The 18,258-nt window shown below is 38.8% G+C and overlaps 2 protein-coding genes across 4 annotated transcripts; one reads left to right on the plus strand and one right to left on the minus strand.

The window, feature by feature from the left end:
• Positions 1-290: 290 nt before the first annotated feature.
• LOC102699577 (probable ribosomal protein S11, mitochondrial) lies at positions 291-1,985 on the minus strand. Its single transcript, XM_006651387.3, has 3 exons — positions 1,653-1,985; positions 1,154-1,326; positions 291-1,072 (listed from the first exon to the last, which is right to left on the minus strand). Exons 1-3 carry the CDS (start codon positions 1,776-1,778, stop codon positions 610-612), a joined length of 762 nt encoding a protein of 253 aa, XP_006651450.1. The 5' UTR covers positions 1,779-1,985; the 3' UTR covers positions 291-609.
• Positions 1,986-8,500: 6,515 nt separating this feature from the next.
• LOC102706824 (uncharacterized WD repeat-containing protein C2A9.03) lies at positions 8,501-14,133 on the plus strand. 3 transcript variants are annotated; one of them, XM_006650080.3, is made up of 10 exons: positions 8,501-8,731; positions 8,902-9,123; positions 10,367-10,534; positions 10,631-10,717; positions 12,320-12,454; positions 12,532-12,636; positions 12,718-12,809; positions 12,899-13,004; positions 13,104-13,190; positions 13,303-14,133. In XM_006650080.3, the coding sequence occupies exons 2-10, from the start codon at positions 8,986-8,988 to the stop codon at positions 13,729-13,731; spliced, it is 1,347 nt and encodes a 448-aa protein (XP_006650143.1). In that variant the 5' UTR covers positions 8,501-8,731; positions 8,902-8,985; the 3' UTR covers positions 13,732-14,133. The 3 variants fall into 3 exon arrangements, with proteins under 3 accessions (XP_006650143.1, XP_015691204.1, XP_015691205.1); XM_015835718.2 differs by having other exon boundaries at positions 8,940-9,123; XM_015835719.1 differs by lacking the exon at positions 8,501-8,731 and having other exon boundaries at positions 9,108-9,123; positions 10,362-10,534.
• Positions 14,134-18,258: the final 4,125 nt, after the last annotated feature.

The raw sequence follows: 18,258 nt of genomic DNA on the forward strand, positions 1-18,258 counted from the left end.
ATCATATAACTACAACAACAGTAAAGAAATGGATCTTTAAATTTGACTGGTTGCCTAACTTCACCCGTTCATCTCACTCAACAAAGAGCATGCTACAAACACGATTGACAACAGTGGAGGAAATAAGTCTATTGGCAACAGCATAGGGAATATCCAAATCTACTAACTCCTGCAGAGTGCTCAACATTTAGAAAAACATGAAGCAGCTGAACTAAATGCCATGGGGTACCATATGCCTGCTAAAAGTAAAAGGCTGCGTGGCAATATAAAAAAGGGGCAGGTCCAAAATGTAGCAACATAAGTGGTAAGGGCTTTCCTATTTATTGAAGGAGAATCGATCATATGTTCCTCATGAGTCTTAACATACCATACAATGGTTGGGAATTCAGTTCCTATCTGTAATTTGATAAAAAAAGTGGCGATATTGCAGATAAACTCACTGAGTAACATAAGGTATACAGAAACCAATTCAAGCAGTAGAGCCAAGAGAAACAATACATATCTGCCTTAGGTCAACTAGACGAACATCACGCAGCTTAAAAAGAGCTTCCAGATCACCTTGAATGATTCAACTCCTCTCAACTCAGTTTCATTCCAGATCATTGAGACCTAGATCCGGCGTTGTTTGGGAAGTCGGCATCCGTTATGTGGAAGCTGGGTCACATCATGGATGAACACGACAGGAGATTGTTCCCTTACTCTTTCACCCCGAAAACCTTCTCTAAAGCCCAGGATCACTTTCTTCTTCTTAGTGAAAAATGCAGCTCCTTTCACTTTCATGATGACAGATTTTAAACCCATCTTCCTGGCAGCTCGCCCGACATGTTCCGCAGTCGCTTCAGCAGCATATTTAGAAAGACGAGCCCGCCCTTTTCTGTCCTCCAAACAACCGGCGGAGGCCCCGGTCTTTTTGTTTCCCCTAACATCTGTCACAGTCACAAAGGTCTTGTTTCTCTTCAGCGAGATATGGACTAAATCTCTCTTTCCGTTCACCAAAGATTGTTTGTATTCATCATAGATGTGTGATGGGGTCCTGAAGTAGGAGGATTTCTCACCACCAGCTATCCTGGACCTTTATGTCAATTTAGAATGAGGTGGAATGAGCAATCAGCAGAACATGTAATACAGGTAATATGAGCATTTGCCTACTCACATTGTCGCACCAAAATTTGTGCTGGGAACATCAGCCTGTGTCCTAGCACGGTAGTCTTGACGCAGCTGTTGTGACGCCATGACACGTTCTCCGTATGAAGGTTGCCGTGTGTCACCGGCCCTGGCGAACAAACCCGGACGGGAAGCAGGTTCAGACCCAGGAGGCGGGAAACCCTGGACAGACAGACAAAATTGATCTTGACAAAATTCTGAGGTTCAGCGATTGATGCAATTTGATCTCAGCATCTATGCAAATATAACGAGGCGTAATATCGATATTCCGCAAGGTGAATTGAACCAAAAAAAAAAATCTCTACGAACTAGCCTTTGGTATCAACCAATGATTCAGCTGTGTGAGTCAAACTAGCAACAAAATCATACAAGACTAACCATTCCTATTATGTTTGAAATACTACGAACTAAGGCGAAAATATCTAGCGCGCTTGGGAATACCACCATTAGCTTCGAGACACTGTTATCCATGGCGCATACAGGTGTACCTGGCCGGTGTAGGGTGCGGACGAGGAGTAGGCGGTGGCGCGGCTGAAGAGATACCCGGGCGCAGACGGGGCGCGCGGCGGCGCCGCGGCCCGGAGGAAGGAGGCGATGAGCCGGCGGGACGCCATGCCCGGGGATCGCCGGGGTCGCGGCCTGGCCGGATCTAGAGATGGGGCTGGCTGGTGGTGCCCTACCCCGGCCTCACCCTCACTCCGGTCTCCTCTCTCGCGGTGTGGCCGTGACCAGCATCCAGGTTGGGGATGCGGCGGCGGCGGCGATACGGAGATTGGGGAGAGTGGGAGAGAGCTGGCTAGGGTTCGAAGCGTCTGTTACAAAGGTAACAGACGCCGACAGGTGGGCCCGGTAGGCCACTCGATGATCTCTCTCCCTCGAAAAAACTGGCACCACTAGCATCTCCTTCTGTCTCTCCCAATTTCAATCTTTAAATACATATTTGATCAGCTTTTCAATCTTCAAATACATATTTGATCAGCTTGTAAAAAAAAGTTAAATTTATCTTTCGCGGCCAACAAACGGGTAGAAAGAGCTGCTAGTGGCAGCGGTGACACCATCTGGCCGAAGACGGGAGCAAAGGTTATTGTTGCCCTAACGACGACCGAGTGGATTGGACCTAGCGGCGACAATGTGGATTGGTCTGGTTTTCTTCATCTGAGTTATATATATTCATTGTCTGTTGATAAAAAAAATGTTGATCGCTTGGTTGTAACCGTATCGGACTATAGAAAATTCCAAAGGTATAAATATGATTACTCAATGACCATGTAAAGGCAACAATTACACATATATAATTTCCGATGTATCACTAACACTAGTAATAGTTTTCAACAAGGGCGCACCCTCAAGCTAGGCTGCATCGCTTGATCCGCGGTGCTTGATTAAGTTCCCATCACTCTGGAATGATATCTGCTCGATAAATATTTTTTTGGTTCAGTTTAATATTCTAATCAAACTTATATGATCATCAGTTATTCTATTGGTTCAATTTAAGTTAACTTCGTCTCTTGAATTGTTCTAATTTACTTATTACCTTGTGCAATTTATATTGTCTTAATACTTGGTCACTTGCTATCTTTAATCTTGTATTGTGTTGGTTACTTCTGATCTCTATTATATTATGGTTATCAAATAGTTATATTAAATTGATACACTTTGTTCATTGTTCCATCGAAGTTCTAACTGATAAGTTATTATTATTATTATTATTATTATTATTATTATTATTATTATTATTATTATTATTATTATTATATAATAGAGACTATCGACTTGTTAGATTCATAGCTCAGGTGAATCTGCTAACCCTTTTATCTATCCTTATTACACATAATTTTATACTGTATCGGTTAGGTTTGATATATTGAGATTATTCTTAATAAGCAAGATTAATTTAGCTAATTCATGTTGGCTAGGTTTGGTCGTAGCCAATGGTTGTAGGCTCACTGTATTGATAGTTGATGTTGATTTGTTAAGTGTTTAATATATCTTTATAAATCATAATCTTATATGGTCTCACTTTAGTCCGATATATCATGATTATTATTAATAAGTTAGATTAAATATGTCACATATTTTTGTTAACTATCAGGCGATGATCCTTCCAAGTTCTCACGTATATTGTTTTCGTATTGATAATATAGCTCACTGTCATATTACAGTGCTGACAGGCCAAATGGTTGGTTGCAACGATAGTCATCAACCCATAGGTGGACCGGCTAGTTGATCTAATTGATTTATTTATATTTTTCTTGTCAATTGTAGGACTAAATTGATTGACACATCTTGAATCCTGAATACTTCAAGGATATGCACTAGAGTAAATCTCTCAGACCCTCCAGTGTGTTTGTGTAAATTTTGCGCCAACACCAACTCACATAAATTTAAAGCGTAGACTCTTTTATGAATTAAACAGACCATGTTGCAGCCTGCAGTGATCCAAATAATCAGGTCATAGATAGGCACAACATTAGTTTACAAACTATCTTGTCTGTAGACACGTTTGCCTTTTTTTGCTTTTCTATAGGTGATTGATACATATTGAGTTTATCACCCCAATTTTCTCGCTTTAACTTATGCTTATATGCTAAAATTTGAATTTTCAATTTTAAAATTGAAGTTGATTTTGAGATTTTTTTTACCAATATTTATTCACAAATTAATTTTTTTAAATATATCATTTGACTTTTTTCATGAAAAACCAAACAATCAACACATATAATTTTCTTCTAATGGTCGCTGATACTAAGATACCGCCTTTATTTAGAACGAAATCATCTATACTTTCACTTGAAATTTGTAAACCTGAGGTTCCTGTGCCCTGTTTCAAATTCTCTTCCTCGCAGGTTTGGATTTGACAACTGAATTGAAATCAACCATGCAACTCCCTCTACTGCAATTTTCTATGATGGCCTGCACAAATCTCTCTCCCATGTATCTTATTTCCTGAAACAGATACTTTCCCATCTCAATCTGTTCTTTTTAGGGCCCTTTTCTTCCCATACACCTCGAGCTGAAAGAAAAAAAAAGAGAGGTATTTCCAGCCATAAGCTGCATTGCCTGCACACACGTGTCTGAAGAACTCGAGTAGATTAGCAGTACGTGTTCAGAACTCCAGGTTCCATAGGTATGATATCACCGTTAAGAATTGTCTGTAACCATCCAAAAAAAAAACATTTTAAAAAGAGAAGAATGCGTGTATTAACCATGTAAACCTTCACTTTCTGTGTCACCATCAGGCCTGGAATTGAATTAAGACTTAAGAGGGGGAAAAAATAATCTCGTGCATGCATCGATCTGGTCGGTGTGTCGTGGTTGATCCATCTGTAGCATCAGCTTGATGTCGAGGGCGATCAAATTTTATCCAAACCGTAGCCAATTTACACATGGGGGCGGCACATGGGCACGAGTAACCGGGAAAACAATTACTACCTCCGTCCCATAATAACTTTATTTTGTTTTTCTATCTCCAACGTTTGACCACTCGTTTTATTTAAAAATTTTATAAAAAACTTAAAAAAATTAGTTAAGTATAAAGTACTATTTATATTTTATCATCTAGGAACAATAAAAATATTAATCGCAAAAAATTTAAAATAAGACAAATAGTCAAACGTTGAACACATAAAAACGAAAAATAAGATTATTATGGGACGGAGGCAGTAATTAATTCGTGGTTTCGAGACAGGATCTGGGCAAACAATGACAGGTTAATTTTTTTTCTCTTTCAGATGAACAAATAAGTGACACGAATCCTAATGATCTGGCGAGTTAGTTACGCTAAACTGTTTCGGATAACAATGCTCAGGCAACCATGACGATCTGGAGTCGAAGAAAAGGAACGCAGGATTAATTTAGTTGTCAGCATTCAGCACTGAGCACGCATATATAAGGTTATCTATATATATCGGCACTTCACCTAATGACCTACTTCATCCGTTACTGACAACGACGTTGACTCTTTTAACGTTTCACTGTCCACTTTATTTATATAATTACTAAAATTATGGTTTTTGTTGGGATTAGATTTATAACTAAATATATTGTAACCATAACTTGCATTTGCATTATAAAATGTGTAAAAAGGCAAACCGAACATATTTTGAAAAAAAAATATTTCTAAATGAGTGACTACTTTGAAACTTAGAAGGAAATAAATCAAAGTAAATAAAAAACATGTATAACTATTACACCTATAAAGAACAATGGCAGTACATTTTTTTTCATCATCAAAGATAAGTGTTATTTTACTTAAATACTAGTTTGTCTAAAATTAATTAAAATAATTTTTTAGTTTCGGACTGAGTGGGTAGGAGTGTTATATTCTCAACGACAATATATAAACAACACATATTACTACCTCAGTTATAAAAATATAAATATTTTAAGTATTTAAATCATGTTATACAGTATAAACATTTATAATACAATATTTACTTTCCCTATCAATCGATTTATACATTAACTGTCTTCGCATTAATTGTTGCAACTAAGTCAAATCTTAATATATGTATTTAACATAGAAATGTTTACGCAGGGAGTACCACGTATGCACGTAGAAGCAGTTGCTGTCTCAGTCATTAATTGGAAGAATTTGAAACAGGAGCAGTCTGGTCCAACCGACCAAATTAAATTTATTCCTACCTCCATCTTATAATAACTTATTTTTTGATTTTTTTTCAATATTTAACCATTCGTTTTATTTGAAAAAAATTATACAAATTTTTTTTAAAAAAATAGTCACGTATAAAATACTATTCATATTTTCCTATCTAGAAACATAAAAATATTAATCGTAAAAAAGTTTTAAATGAGATGAAGAGTCATTGTATTTAAAAGTTAAAAAATAAACTCAATACGAGACGGAGCTAATACTGTAGTTAGAATTGGATTCGTACGTGCTACTGAGGGCGCCATATCGCATTCGTCCGGAATGATCGATCGACGATCGCGACGCGCGCGAATCCGATTCAACCCAGCTGGTTACCAGGACTACCGTTTCGCTGCAAAGGAAGAGTCTATTAACGATTAGAAGATTAATTATATAAACATTATTATATGTACGTATATATATATATGTATATATATATATATATATGTATATATATATATGTGTAGCATAGGTTTAAAAAACACCCTAAATCAACTCTAATTTTAAGTTGTGCCACGTAAAATGTAAATTTGAACTTATGCTTATAAGTATATAGATACATGTATATATACACATGAACCAAACACATAAAAAATGGCTACCATCTAGGTATGTCCAGCTACCTGGTAGTGGCGGTTTGGTTTTTGGGTACACAAAGATAATATTTTATGAAGATTTTGGACAAGTGCATCTGGCTAAATTGGATGAATGTGCTCATCCACACTCACTATATTGACCATGAGAAATTATTTAGTGATAATTAGCCTATTTTTCATTAATTAGTAATTATCAAGTTTACATGATTATTAATTAGTGATCATACATATATATTTTGTTGTTAATTTACTAATGACGATAAGATCTCGATGATTAATTTATATTATTATTTGTTAGTAATTTAATATGCTAATCCCGTCCATACTCATCTAACAAAACAAAAAAGTTAATCATTCCATCTATCCAGCCAAACATTAAAATTACGTAACCATATCACATCCTACTTACCGCGAACCAAACACGCCTATACCATTACTTTATATAGTCTTTTTATAAATTAGTCCTTGTATTTTTCTGATACTATAGAATAATCTAAACAAATGATATTAATAAAATATCAATAATATTTTGTAACCACGAGTATTTCTGCCTGTATACATCATATACATATACGAGGTTGGATGCAATGGATGCAGGGTGGGGCACAGCCGTGCCACGTGATTGAGTTTGGGCTGGGCGAGGAGGGGGTGGCACGTGTGTGTGGAGTGGAGGAAGGTTAGCCATCGTCCGTCCCTTGTCGGCAGCGTACCACGGTGGCCGGCCCATGCCCCCCCGATTTATCATTCATTTTTCGGGCGTCGTGGCGTCTCCTGCGAGCGCGACAAGACGACCCGCACAAAGCAAAAAAAACTATTAATATTCTTAATAAATGCTCCATACATAATTTATTCAAAATTTATATCTAAATATGTAAAATTACCATGCATAATTAAAATTCATATAATAATAAATCATATTATAACAAAATAATTAATACTCCCTCATGTATGACACCGTTGACTTTTAGAATTACGTTTTGACCATTCGTCTTATTCAAAATTTATATCCCAATATGTAAAATTATAATGCATACTTAAAGTTCCTATAATAATAAATCATATTATAACAAAATAATTAATAATTATATTTTTTTAATAAGACGAATGATCAAACGTGGATTTAAAAGTCAACGGCGTCATAAAATAAAAAATACGAAGAGAGTAATTATATAATTTTTTTAATAAAACGGATGGTCAAACGTGGACTTAAAAGTTAATGGTGTCATATAAAAAAATATGGAGGGGGTAAGAAATAAGTGGGGGTTGGGAGGGCAGTGAGAATAGAACGGTAGAGTCCAATGTCTTGAGTTTAAATTCTATATATAAGTGAATTTTAGATTTATAGTTCGGTGGCTAAATTCTCAGTTTAAAAATATTGTATATATCTGATGCAGAGGTCAGAGTAAAATTACCTTCTCTAGAAAATAAAAAAATAGATGTGAAAGTGATAGATGAAAAAAATAGTGCTATGAATAATAAAAATAGCAATTACATTTTGGTATAAATTTTAAGGCTCTTTGGGATGCATGAATGAAAAAACATAGGAATTAAAAAAGGCTAATAATAATATGATTGCATATAGAAAACATAGTACTGAAAATACATAAAAACATCATATATGTTCTTTGGAACATAGGAATAGATAAAATACATGATCTCACTGACTAAGTATAAAATATAGTATTTTTCCTTGGATAAAGGTTTAGATTTTGATTATTCGAAGTCTCGTGCATCGATTTGCATTGGGTTTCTTAAAGAAAAATAAAAAATAGCTCCTAATGAATGTTCAAATTCCTACGAAATCATGCACAAAGAAAAACTTTCTCCAAATTTCCTATCCCGTTTTCCTGCAATCCAAAAAAAAATAGTAACCAAATCATCATCCAAAAAGCCTTAAAACTCCAAAAATATTCATTCACACCTCCTAACAGAGAGGGAGCAAGGGAGAGGATGTCGATCACGGAAACATAGCTACCCAAGCCATCGTGGTCACGCAGCGGGTCGACGCGCGTCTGGGCCTACAACGAAACGGCGGTGAGGCAAGGCCGTCTTGCCTCTAAATCACTCGCCCACTACTATATACTACTATATAAACATTGGAGGAGGAAAAAGAAAAATCCAAGGACCCTCCTCTCTTAAGCCGGCCTCTGAACCCAAATCGCCATACAATCTACTCTGCTCTCCATTCGATCCATTCTACCACTCCTCCAGTGAACCCAAGCAGTAATAGTAGGCGCCGCAAATCCATTCTACACGAGACCTGATCGCTGCTGCTGCCTGCAGGTTCTTCCGACAAGAGAGAAGAGCCATTTCCTTCCGGGTGAGCGACCTGTCGTTCGTTTTTACGCTTTTTTTTTTCCTTCGGGTGCTGTTCTTGCTTCGCGGTTCATCTCGCTTTTTTTTTTTTTGTGGCGAGTTTATCCCAGCAGATATACTGAATCTCTTTCGTCTGGATGATATATATATTATTCGTGTTCTTTTCGCCTGCAGATTCGTTGAATCCCGGGTAAATTTGTCCGTTGATCCAGGCCTTCTGGGCATCGAAGCTAGAGGCATATATATAAACCGTCATCCATGGCGCACGACCTGCACGACGACCTGGAGTTCGTCTTCTCAGGCGACGGCGACGGCGGCGACGACTACTACGACTACTTCGAGTTCGGCGACCGCGATGCCGTCGACGGCGGCAGCGCGGGCGCAGCCTCCCACCGGGTATGTCGTACGGATTAGTTACACTCTCTCCATCCTGTTAATTTGGGGCTTAAATTATTAATTATTGCCTATCATGCTGTCAGTATGTTGTAATATTTCTATATGTTCATCCGAATAATGCTAAAGCGACGGATCTGGTCAACAAAATTAAGAGGTCTCAAAAGATTAGATTGAGTTTCAGCCTCTCATTCTATTGCCATAAAATTCTAGTGGGGTCTTCATGGAGCTCCAATAGCTTTAACGGGGTAGCGGGGTTCGAGCCCTGCCAACCTAGGTTGGATCTGCCCCTGCTAAAAGCTAATAAAGTAATTAAGAGAAAAAGTCAGTTCATTTTAGTTGGTGTGACGTCACAATCGGCTTTCTTTGCCCATATGGTCACAGATATGCATTATTTTAATCTGGGAAATTTCCTGTCCAATTGTTTACATGGGGTTTGCACTACCAGGCCTTGGTTTGTGCAATTTTTGGTTATTCATGGACGTGTCAGGAAAATATATGTGCAATCAGAACCATGTCTGGTAACTACAGTCGTCCTTACCTATTCACAAAAACTTGTGTAATACTTTTTACAAATTTTTAATATTCATCACAAAAGTAGCAGTACTAGTATAAATATAAACCATAAACAGGGAAGCTAGTTATGGGATGTTGGACTTTTTCTACCGAAATTCACCTGGCTAGAAGTTATATAATGAAGAGAAGTTATGGGATGCTTTTGTAGTGGTTCAGTAGCTGCTCTACAGTAAACGATTTAATTCAATGATTTCTGAGATCTTTCTTTGTTGGAAAATTATATCCCTTTCTACTATACTATGGTATAGATAAGGATGGCTCACCAGATGAAAAAATGATGGGAAACTAACTTGTCATAGAATATAGGGATAGAATAACAAAGTGAAGCACCAAAGAGTATTCTCATGTAAAATTGGTACAAAATTATAGAAATTTAAGGTATTTCAATTTATTGCATATTCATTATAATTTATACTACTTAATCACATATGGTTTGACTGGTCAAAAGTAAAAAAAATAGACAACTTTACAGACTTAATTAGAACAGAAAATCACACCGTGTCAACTATACAAAGAAAATATCCCAGTTTTTGCAAAGATCAGAAAGAATTGCTCACACCAGAAAAAAACAGAGTTCTATCTCCCAAAAAGATATATTCTTTTTCTTATTTGTTTTATCAACCAGGTATACTGCATAAGCCACAGCTAACAGGTGTTCCTTTTAGTTCAGAACAAGCAGATGGACGATACTTCAGCCTTGGACTATAAAGAAGGGAAAGACATGCAAGGGATACCATGGGAAAGATTGAATTATAGCAGGGATCAGTATCGCAAGATGAGGCTGAGGCAATACAAGAATTATGAGAACCTTACTATGCCGCGCGACGGACTAGCAAAGGTGAGACTCTTCTGATTTTCTGCTTAAACATTATGCTTTTTCTTGCGCGAATGCTTTCGATTGTCTAGTATATGATTTCTTCATTTGTTTCTTTAGGAATGTAAACAAGTGGAGAGAAAAGACACTTTCTATGATTTTCACTTGAATACAAGACTTGTCAAGTCAACAATAGTTCATTTTCAGGTACTGATTTCCTCTGGCTTACCGTTCAGATAGTTGCATGCATAAGATAGCTGGGATGCGCATTTGGGTGTCTACTTTTACAGAAATTTTTGAATTAACCATGATAACTTTATGATGTTCCCCTAGCACCATATGAATGTGCTCCTTTGTTTTGTGCATTAATTTCTGAAAGAAAGAGATAATTAGCTACCAACAGTCTAACTTTTAACTACAATCAACTCTGGTAATAGAAAAGGGAGAGGATTTCCTCTCTATCTAAAAAAAGGAAAAGAAAAACGATACACAAGCTTTAAAAAAATCATCCATGTGGTTTCAACATCTACCGTTCTTATGCACGTAATATTTATCTACATTATTCTTTGGTTTGCTATGATTAACTAATAGTCTTTAAATTTTCATATTGTTATGCATATCATCATTTAAATGTGCACAGCTTGCATCATTAGATACTATTTAATCAAGTATACTGTTGGTACATTTCTGCATTTTTGTTTATATAGACATAATATTTACTGCAGGTCGTATGATGAGTTGAGTCAGAATATGCTAAACTGGGGTTAATAGTTTTTGATACCAGCAAATAAACCCATGATATTAGGGCAGATGCAATATCTTACTTCTCAGGTGGATGGCTATTCTCAGCAGACGCCGCAATTATACACATGTGGAATATGGTATGATAGGATGCTTTATGATAGGAAAAGCTGTTAAATAAGTCACCTTGAATTTTGTTTGCAGGTTGGAGGCAAGGATGAGAGTTCAGAAATCATTATGCACTATCATTTGTTGTTATATAGTTTATGGTGTGTGAATAGATTGCTTGTCTTGTTACAGCTTGTGTGGTGTATGTTGTCTAACTGCATGTTTTGGTTTTGATTCTGTTGTGTTTTTAACTTTCTGGCTAGCTATGTTTGCCCAAAACTTGATGGTAGAAATTCACATTGGGCTTGCTAATTGAAACCAAATGGTACTGAATATTGATTAAAAATGAACAATGAACATTCCATTTTATCATGTACCATTGATAGAGCTCCATGGTCTTGTTTGGGGGATCTTCTGCGAGACGCAGTTTCTCACAAAATCTTCAGAAGTCAGAAGCTCTCTTAAATAACACACATATTTTGAAAAATCTGTTGTAGAATGTAGAAAATGAACTAGAAGCTGAAAACCCATTTTTTTTTCCAAATTCAGAGAAGTTATCTTCCCACCAATTGCTTCTCACTTCTCAGAATCTTAAACCTCCTACAAACAGAAACCATATCTCCTTGCTGAACATAAAGGATAACTTGTTAGGCAGTAGCATGAAGATGTCTGCAATTGTAATACATACTATGCTAGAAACTGGCGAGTGACTGTTCTAGTTTTCTATGCATTCTGGCACATCTCTAGTAGTTCTGTGATAATGTACCAGCACATTAGAGGAACTGAAGGAAAAATCACATTTACTGCCATGTAACCATTTTAGGTAGTGCCTGCTGCATTTTTACCATACAAACGTGCCATCGATTTTGCATGATCACATCTTTTAGTACCATCTGCATTATATTCAGTTGATTTTTTTTCTGCCAAATGTTATGACCATGCTCTTATGGACATCTGCAGCTGAGGAACCTGCTGTGGGCTACTTCCAAGCATGATGTCTACCTGATGCAGAACTACTCTGTCATGCACTGGTCTCCCCTGCTCCAGAGAGGGAAGGAAGTGCTCAACGTTGCAGGCCAACTCACTGCCACCCAGGTTTGTTGCTCAGCTTTGCGTGCACTTGGAACATGATTCACACCATTCTCTAACCTGCACCGCTACCCGCAATTCAGAATGTCCGGGGAGCGAGGCCATTGTCGAGGGTGCAAATCAGTTCCATGGCGGTAAAAGGCAACCTCATGGTAGCTGGTGGATTCCAGGGTGAGCTCATCTGCAAGGTATGAGCAGAGTGTAGAATGTGCAGATTTCTGTTGATGTTTCTGTTGTAAGTGTCGCTCACAGCTTCACCTCATGGGTAGTATGTTGATCAACCTGGAGTGGCGTTTTGTACGAACCTGACCGGGAACAGCAATTCCATCATGAACGCCGTCGACGTCTACCAAGACCCTAAGTAAGCAAACCCCCCATGAATCTGGGTTTTCAGAACGGGCTTAACTGGTAACTGAATTTTTTTTTTTTTGATCTCGTCGTCAATTTCAGTGGCGCTACACGAGTGATGGCTGCGAACAACGACTGCACTGTCAGAACCTTTGACACCGAGAGATACAGCCTCATCAGCCAGTTCCCCTTTCAATGGTCGGTCAATGTGAGTAGATATATATCCTGTGCTCTGGATTGAAATGTTCTGTTATGTTCTTGTATATATATTGTTCTTGGTGATCATTGATCCAATTGGACATTGCAGAATACGTCGGTGAGTCCTGACGGTAAGCTGCTCGCGGTTCTTGGTGACAGCACTAACTGCCTGATCGCCGATTCACAATCTGGCAAGGTAAATTTCAGAATCTTAATTTTCTATATAAATAATTAAACTGTAGCAAAGTAAAGCAAAAAAAGACTAAAATGTTATGCATGTTTGTTTGTATATATGTTGTTTTTGGAAGGAAATCGCGAGGCTGAAGGGGCACCTGGACTACTCGTTCTCGTCGGCGTGGCACCCGGACGGCCGGGTGGTCGCCACGGGCAACCAGGACAGGACGTGCAGGCTGTGGGACGTGCGCAACCTGTCGCGGTCGGTGGCGGCGCTGGGGGGCCGGATCGGCGCCGTGAGGGGGCTCCGGTACTCGCCGGACGGCCGGTTCCTGGCCGTCTCGGAGCCGGCGGACTTCGTGCACGTGTACGACGCCTCGGCCGGGTACGCCGCCGCGCAGGAGATCGACCTGTTCGGGGAGATCGCCGGCGTGGCGTTCAGCCCCGGCGACGGCGAGGGCGGCGGCGAGTCCCTGTTCGTGAGCATCGCCGACCGCACGTACGGCAGCCTGCTGGAGTTCCGCCGGCGGCGCCGGCTCGGCTACCTGGACTGCTACGTCTGATCAACATCTCCGGCCGCCGCGCGCGAGCGCGCTTGTGCACCGTACGTGCTGTTGGCACGCGACGCAAGAGAAGCGTGCGAGACCGACCTAAGTGCCCCTCAAGGTGCAATGCATGCAACCGACCTTTTTTTCGCGCGCTTCCTCTTTTTTTTCCTTTTTGTTCATTTCGCTGCCGCGAAGACATCAGGGGTTCTGTTCCTTTTTTTTTTTTTGGCACGTTCTCGTAGTTCTTCTTCTTTCCTTTTTGTGGTATTGTACAAAATGCAGGGGACGGTTGTGGAATTTCGAGGGCCACATATCAACTAGGTGCCATAGGTCTTTAGGCTAAATATTTTTTACTATTGTAATATATATATTATATATTATGTAATTATTTATCTTAAAGTGGACAAATAAATATCAACCAAGTATCAAGTATTAATTTCAATACAGTACTTGCAGTATAGTCTGGGTTCTAAATTCAACAAATAAGATTGAAACTAAATTGAAAAACTAAAATAAAGGAAACGAATTAAAAATAAAGCGAATCAATGAAAAATAATTTAATTTATTGTTAAAACTTTCCTGTTATGTTCTTAGTGATTTAAAGGACATACTGTTATGTTCTTAGTGATTTAAAGGACATAATAAATACGATAAGGACACCTTAAAATTAACTCTTAACACTAAAGTTTAAATAACTATAATATTAAGATTTAAAATTCAAATTTTGGCTACGGCAAAGAATTCAACAAGTTAATAATAAATACAAAGTAAACACCTTACAATTAATTAATGGTAACTCTAGTGTTAAGTTTGAAAATTTAAATTTTGTATAGGGCAAAGAATCCAACGAGTAAATGCCAGAGCCATTAACCTTAACCAATTGATAATTATCATCTAGATAGTTTTGCAAAATATGTAAATATCAAACCACGTGAGCATATCTCTACTATCATATTATATAAAAGGGTAATGATTCAGCTAAAATTTCCATACGTCATCTGTGAGCACAGAAATTCAGAATGTCGTCGAGTGTGCGGTGCGTGATTGCAAGACCTGCGGGACGACGTCCGCAAGTGCAGGATCATCGATCAGGCTGGTTTCAGAGCATCCCAGCAGCCTATCTAAATTTAGTCATCCAGGATGATCATCTAAAACACTTTTATCCTTCATATACATTTGTACTCTAACAGATCATATATATATGGCATCATTTATATCTATTTGGAGGATTGGAGAGAGAACATCTAAATATAGAGTTTCTTTCTCCTAATATAGATGACATCCAAAGATGGAAGATGGATGATGAGATAGATGATCTGCTGGAGCTTAACTTTTACTCTTCATCCTTTATTTCTAGGATGAAGGATGGGATGGATGAGCAGTTACGGATGCTTTTGGAGCTGATTTTGTCTTGCAAAGTATATACGCGACGCGACGGGAGTTGGTTCTGTCACGCGATTGGACTTGGGACGTTGCCCTGCAGAAAGAAAGGCGGGAACTCGAGGTCGATCTCGTCGTGGGTGTTGAGTTCCAATCCTAATCCTTCTCCTTCTCGGATATCAACTGCATGACACGCTAGCCAGAAAGTGCATTGTGCATGCATGTCTGACCGCTAGCTTTACATGGCATGGTCAGATCATGCATAATGTCAATGTGGATGATCAGTATGTATGTGGCCGGCCGGCGACGAGATTGCACTTGCGCAGCGGTAGGAGGCCGGTCTTAAGACGGTCGGTCGCCATTGCTGTCGTTGCGTCTGGCCAAACAAATTCCGTCAGGCGAGGCGGCGCAAAGGCCGACGGGCAGGCTACGAGGGGGGTGCGTCATGGTTTCCGGCCGGTGGCGTACCCAACAGCCCCCCTTTTCTTTTCATCGCTATAATTTGGAATTGTCCATTCTCCGTGTTAAAGAAAAAAATCAAGCACGAATACAAAATCATTAAGTGGACTTACGCCCAGCTATAATCTTAAAACAAGTATTGGTCAATAGAGTATTTTTTACTATTTTGCAAGTTTCTTTTAAACATGTTGTAGCGCACGAACATTTTGCTAGCTAATATAAATTTGATTGGGCCCCCTTTCAGCTGGGCCCCTAAGTGGTTACCCCACCCGCCTAAGACCTTAGCCGGCCCTGAGAATGCAATGCAGTGCTACGTAGAGTATATATGCAGAAAGCCGAAAAATGTTAAGGGCTCAGGATTCTTAAAACACAAAGATAGAAAAAAATATATAGGACTTGAGTGTCATATCAACTCAAATCCTATGAATCAAAGAAACAAAGAAAAACTATATAAACAACCGTTTAGATTGAGTAGGAAGAAAAACAGGAATCAGAAGGGAGATAGATGTAAATGTATTTTTCCAAGAGGTTGGATCTGATAGTGAAAATTCTCCAAAATTACTGTGTTTTGAGTCATTCCTAAGGAATTAAAACAAGACATTTCTTTGTTTCCAAATGGCTATATATGATTTTTTTTCCCATAGAAATCTAATCCTTCAAATTTCCCCCCTTTTTTTTTTACCAAAGGAGCTCTAAATGTATGTCGGTTTGTTTTTACAAAGTTTATTTGGTAATGTACGTTGAAAGAACAGTTACAGACAGTAAAAGTGTGAACTAGGTCTTCCCTGTAATAGTGTAATTTCTCGTAAGAACTTTCTACGACAATAGCTATTTTTCTCTAGACTATTTATTAGTTCTATAATATCTAATTCATTGGTGTTTTTTCTGTGTACAACCTATTTAATCATTCAGTTAAACACATGACACCTCTATCTTTTCGCTTCTATTTATGCTTATAAGCCAAAATTTAAACTTTTAATCTTAAATTTGAGGTTGGTTTTACGTTTTTCATGGTAGTCAGTCTTGAATTTTAACTCGCTAAGAATACATATATAAAACTTTTATTCATAATTTATACTGTCCTTGGAGGCACCGCGACTGATTCGTGCGTAGGCTCATGTTTCAGTTCCCTTGGGCTTCCAGTACTAGTCCATAATGACTTTGAATTGCTTTGTTTAGGCCGAGTGGGCCTAATGTTTTATGGGCCTTCTGGTACAGATGCCATATGGTTTTTTGTACGTCATGATATTTAGCATATTCAAGTATTCTTTTCAAGGTGCTTCTTATTCTCATATCTGTCTTTTCAATATATTGTTAAATAACTACCTTTACCACCAAAAAGATTGAAATGAAAAAAAAACATCGGCCGCTAGGACCTGGAACGAAATCAACGAGAGGATTCTCACTTTGTCAGATCACACGAGCAGTCAGAATTTTAGAACTTGGAAAGCGCTAGCCACACTCCCTGCCTACAATGCAATGACATTAGACAAGACAAGAGCATGCGATCTGAAGTCAAAAAGCATCAGAAAAAGGCAAGATCATACCAAATTGTTCTCAATTTCATTTCAGTCTTGGTCAAGCCCGTACGACGTGCATTAGGCAACAGGGCGATTAAACAAGGCATGCAGCTACTAACAAAACGCCTCCATGTCCATGCGTTTGCATGCGCTGGATTCATATCTGCATAAAGAGCGCCATCGATCGCTTCAATCTCGATCAGAATATATACTAGTAGTTGTGTCTACAGTCAAACTTGTACTAGCTAAATTCCAAGCTTTTCTTTCTGCTAATTCTCTGTTTGTTTCTTGTGTGCTGCTGCGACTAACTCTCTCTTTATTTTTTCTTCTTCTTCTTTGTTTCTGCAGCAAAGCATATATTTAGTAGAATCTTATGATCTGCCCTAACCTAACAAGTAACAAGAGGGATTGCTATAGCTTTACAGCGCATCCAGCATGTGGGAAATGCATTGGAGAGAGCTATGACTTAGCTTAGCTAGCTCTCCTGTCTGAAGAAAGTCGCCAGGAAAAGCAAGCAGCACCCAAATTCATATCGCATTTGTGCAGGCATCTTGCTTACTAGTTGCTTGCAATGATAGATTGATAGGACTAAAAGTTTGCACACATACCTGCATTGCTGTGAATCTGCTAGTAGAAGCAGCAGCAGCAGCAGCACAGGTTTGGTCATGGATGCCACACGGCTTTCTGCTCTACGCACACGCCTAATTACTGACAAGAAGACGAGTCACTCGCTGAAACGATCGGTCAGGTTGCTGGTCAAAGCAAGCAAAGCCAGCCGCGATCGAGGTTAACTAATTCTTCAACTCATGCTGCAATCGTGCAACCTTTTTCTTCAGCCGATCGTTCTCTTCCTTTTTTCACTTTCGATCTTTTTCTTCTTTCACTGTGTCTGCATCTGCATGACTGCATGTGCGATCTCAGAGATCCCAATTAGCCTAAGGTCTAAGCAACTGAGACTTTACAGCGTGCACGCTTGCACAATATTGCAATCTGCTTGCTGCAATGCTGCTACCTGCTACCGGAATGTTTCTGAAATAAAGCTGTTCATTAATTTGCCTGCCTGCCTTACTGCCGGCCGGCCTAGCAGGCAGTAGTACAGATCTTTGAATTATAATTCTTCTTCTTCAGCTGTTCTTCTCCGTTCTTTCCCTGCAGCTAGCTCGCATGCTCGAACTGTTTGATG

This window comes from Oryza brachyantha, chromosome 3 (genome assembly GCF_000231095.2).
Source record: "Oryza brachyantha chromosome 3, ObraRS2, whole genome shotgun sequence".
NCBI classification, from domain to species: domain Eukaryota; kingdom Viridiplantae; phylum Streptophyta; class Magnoliopsida; order Poales; family Poaceae; genus Oryza; species Oryza brachyantha.

Coding starts and splice junctions, on each gene's coding strand:
- LOC102699577 (XM_006651387.3), bottom strand. CDS start 1,778: ATGGCGTCCCGCCGGCTCATCGCCTCCTTCCTCCGGGCCGCGGCGCCG. Junction 1,327..1,652: donor CCGCACCCTACACCGGCCAG/GTACACCTGTAT, acceptor CTGTCTGTCCAG/GGTTTCCCGCCTCCTGGGTC. Junction 1,073..1,153: donor ACAAATTTTGGTGCGACAAT/GTGAGTAGGCAA, acceptor ATTGACATAAAG/GTCCAGGATAGCTGGTGGTG.
- LOC102706824 (XM_006650080.3), top strand. CDS start 8,986: ATGGCGCACGACCTGCACGACGACCTGGAGTTCGTCTTCTCAGGCGAC. Junction 12,455..12,531: donor GCCAACTCACTGCCACCCAG/GTTTGTTGCTCA, acceptor CCCGCAATTCAG/AATGTCCGGGGAGCGAGGCC. Junction 12,637..12,717: donor AGGGTGAGCTCATCTGCAAG/GTATGAGCAGAG, acceptor CCTCATGGGTAG/TATGTTGATCAACCTGGAGT.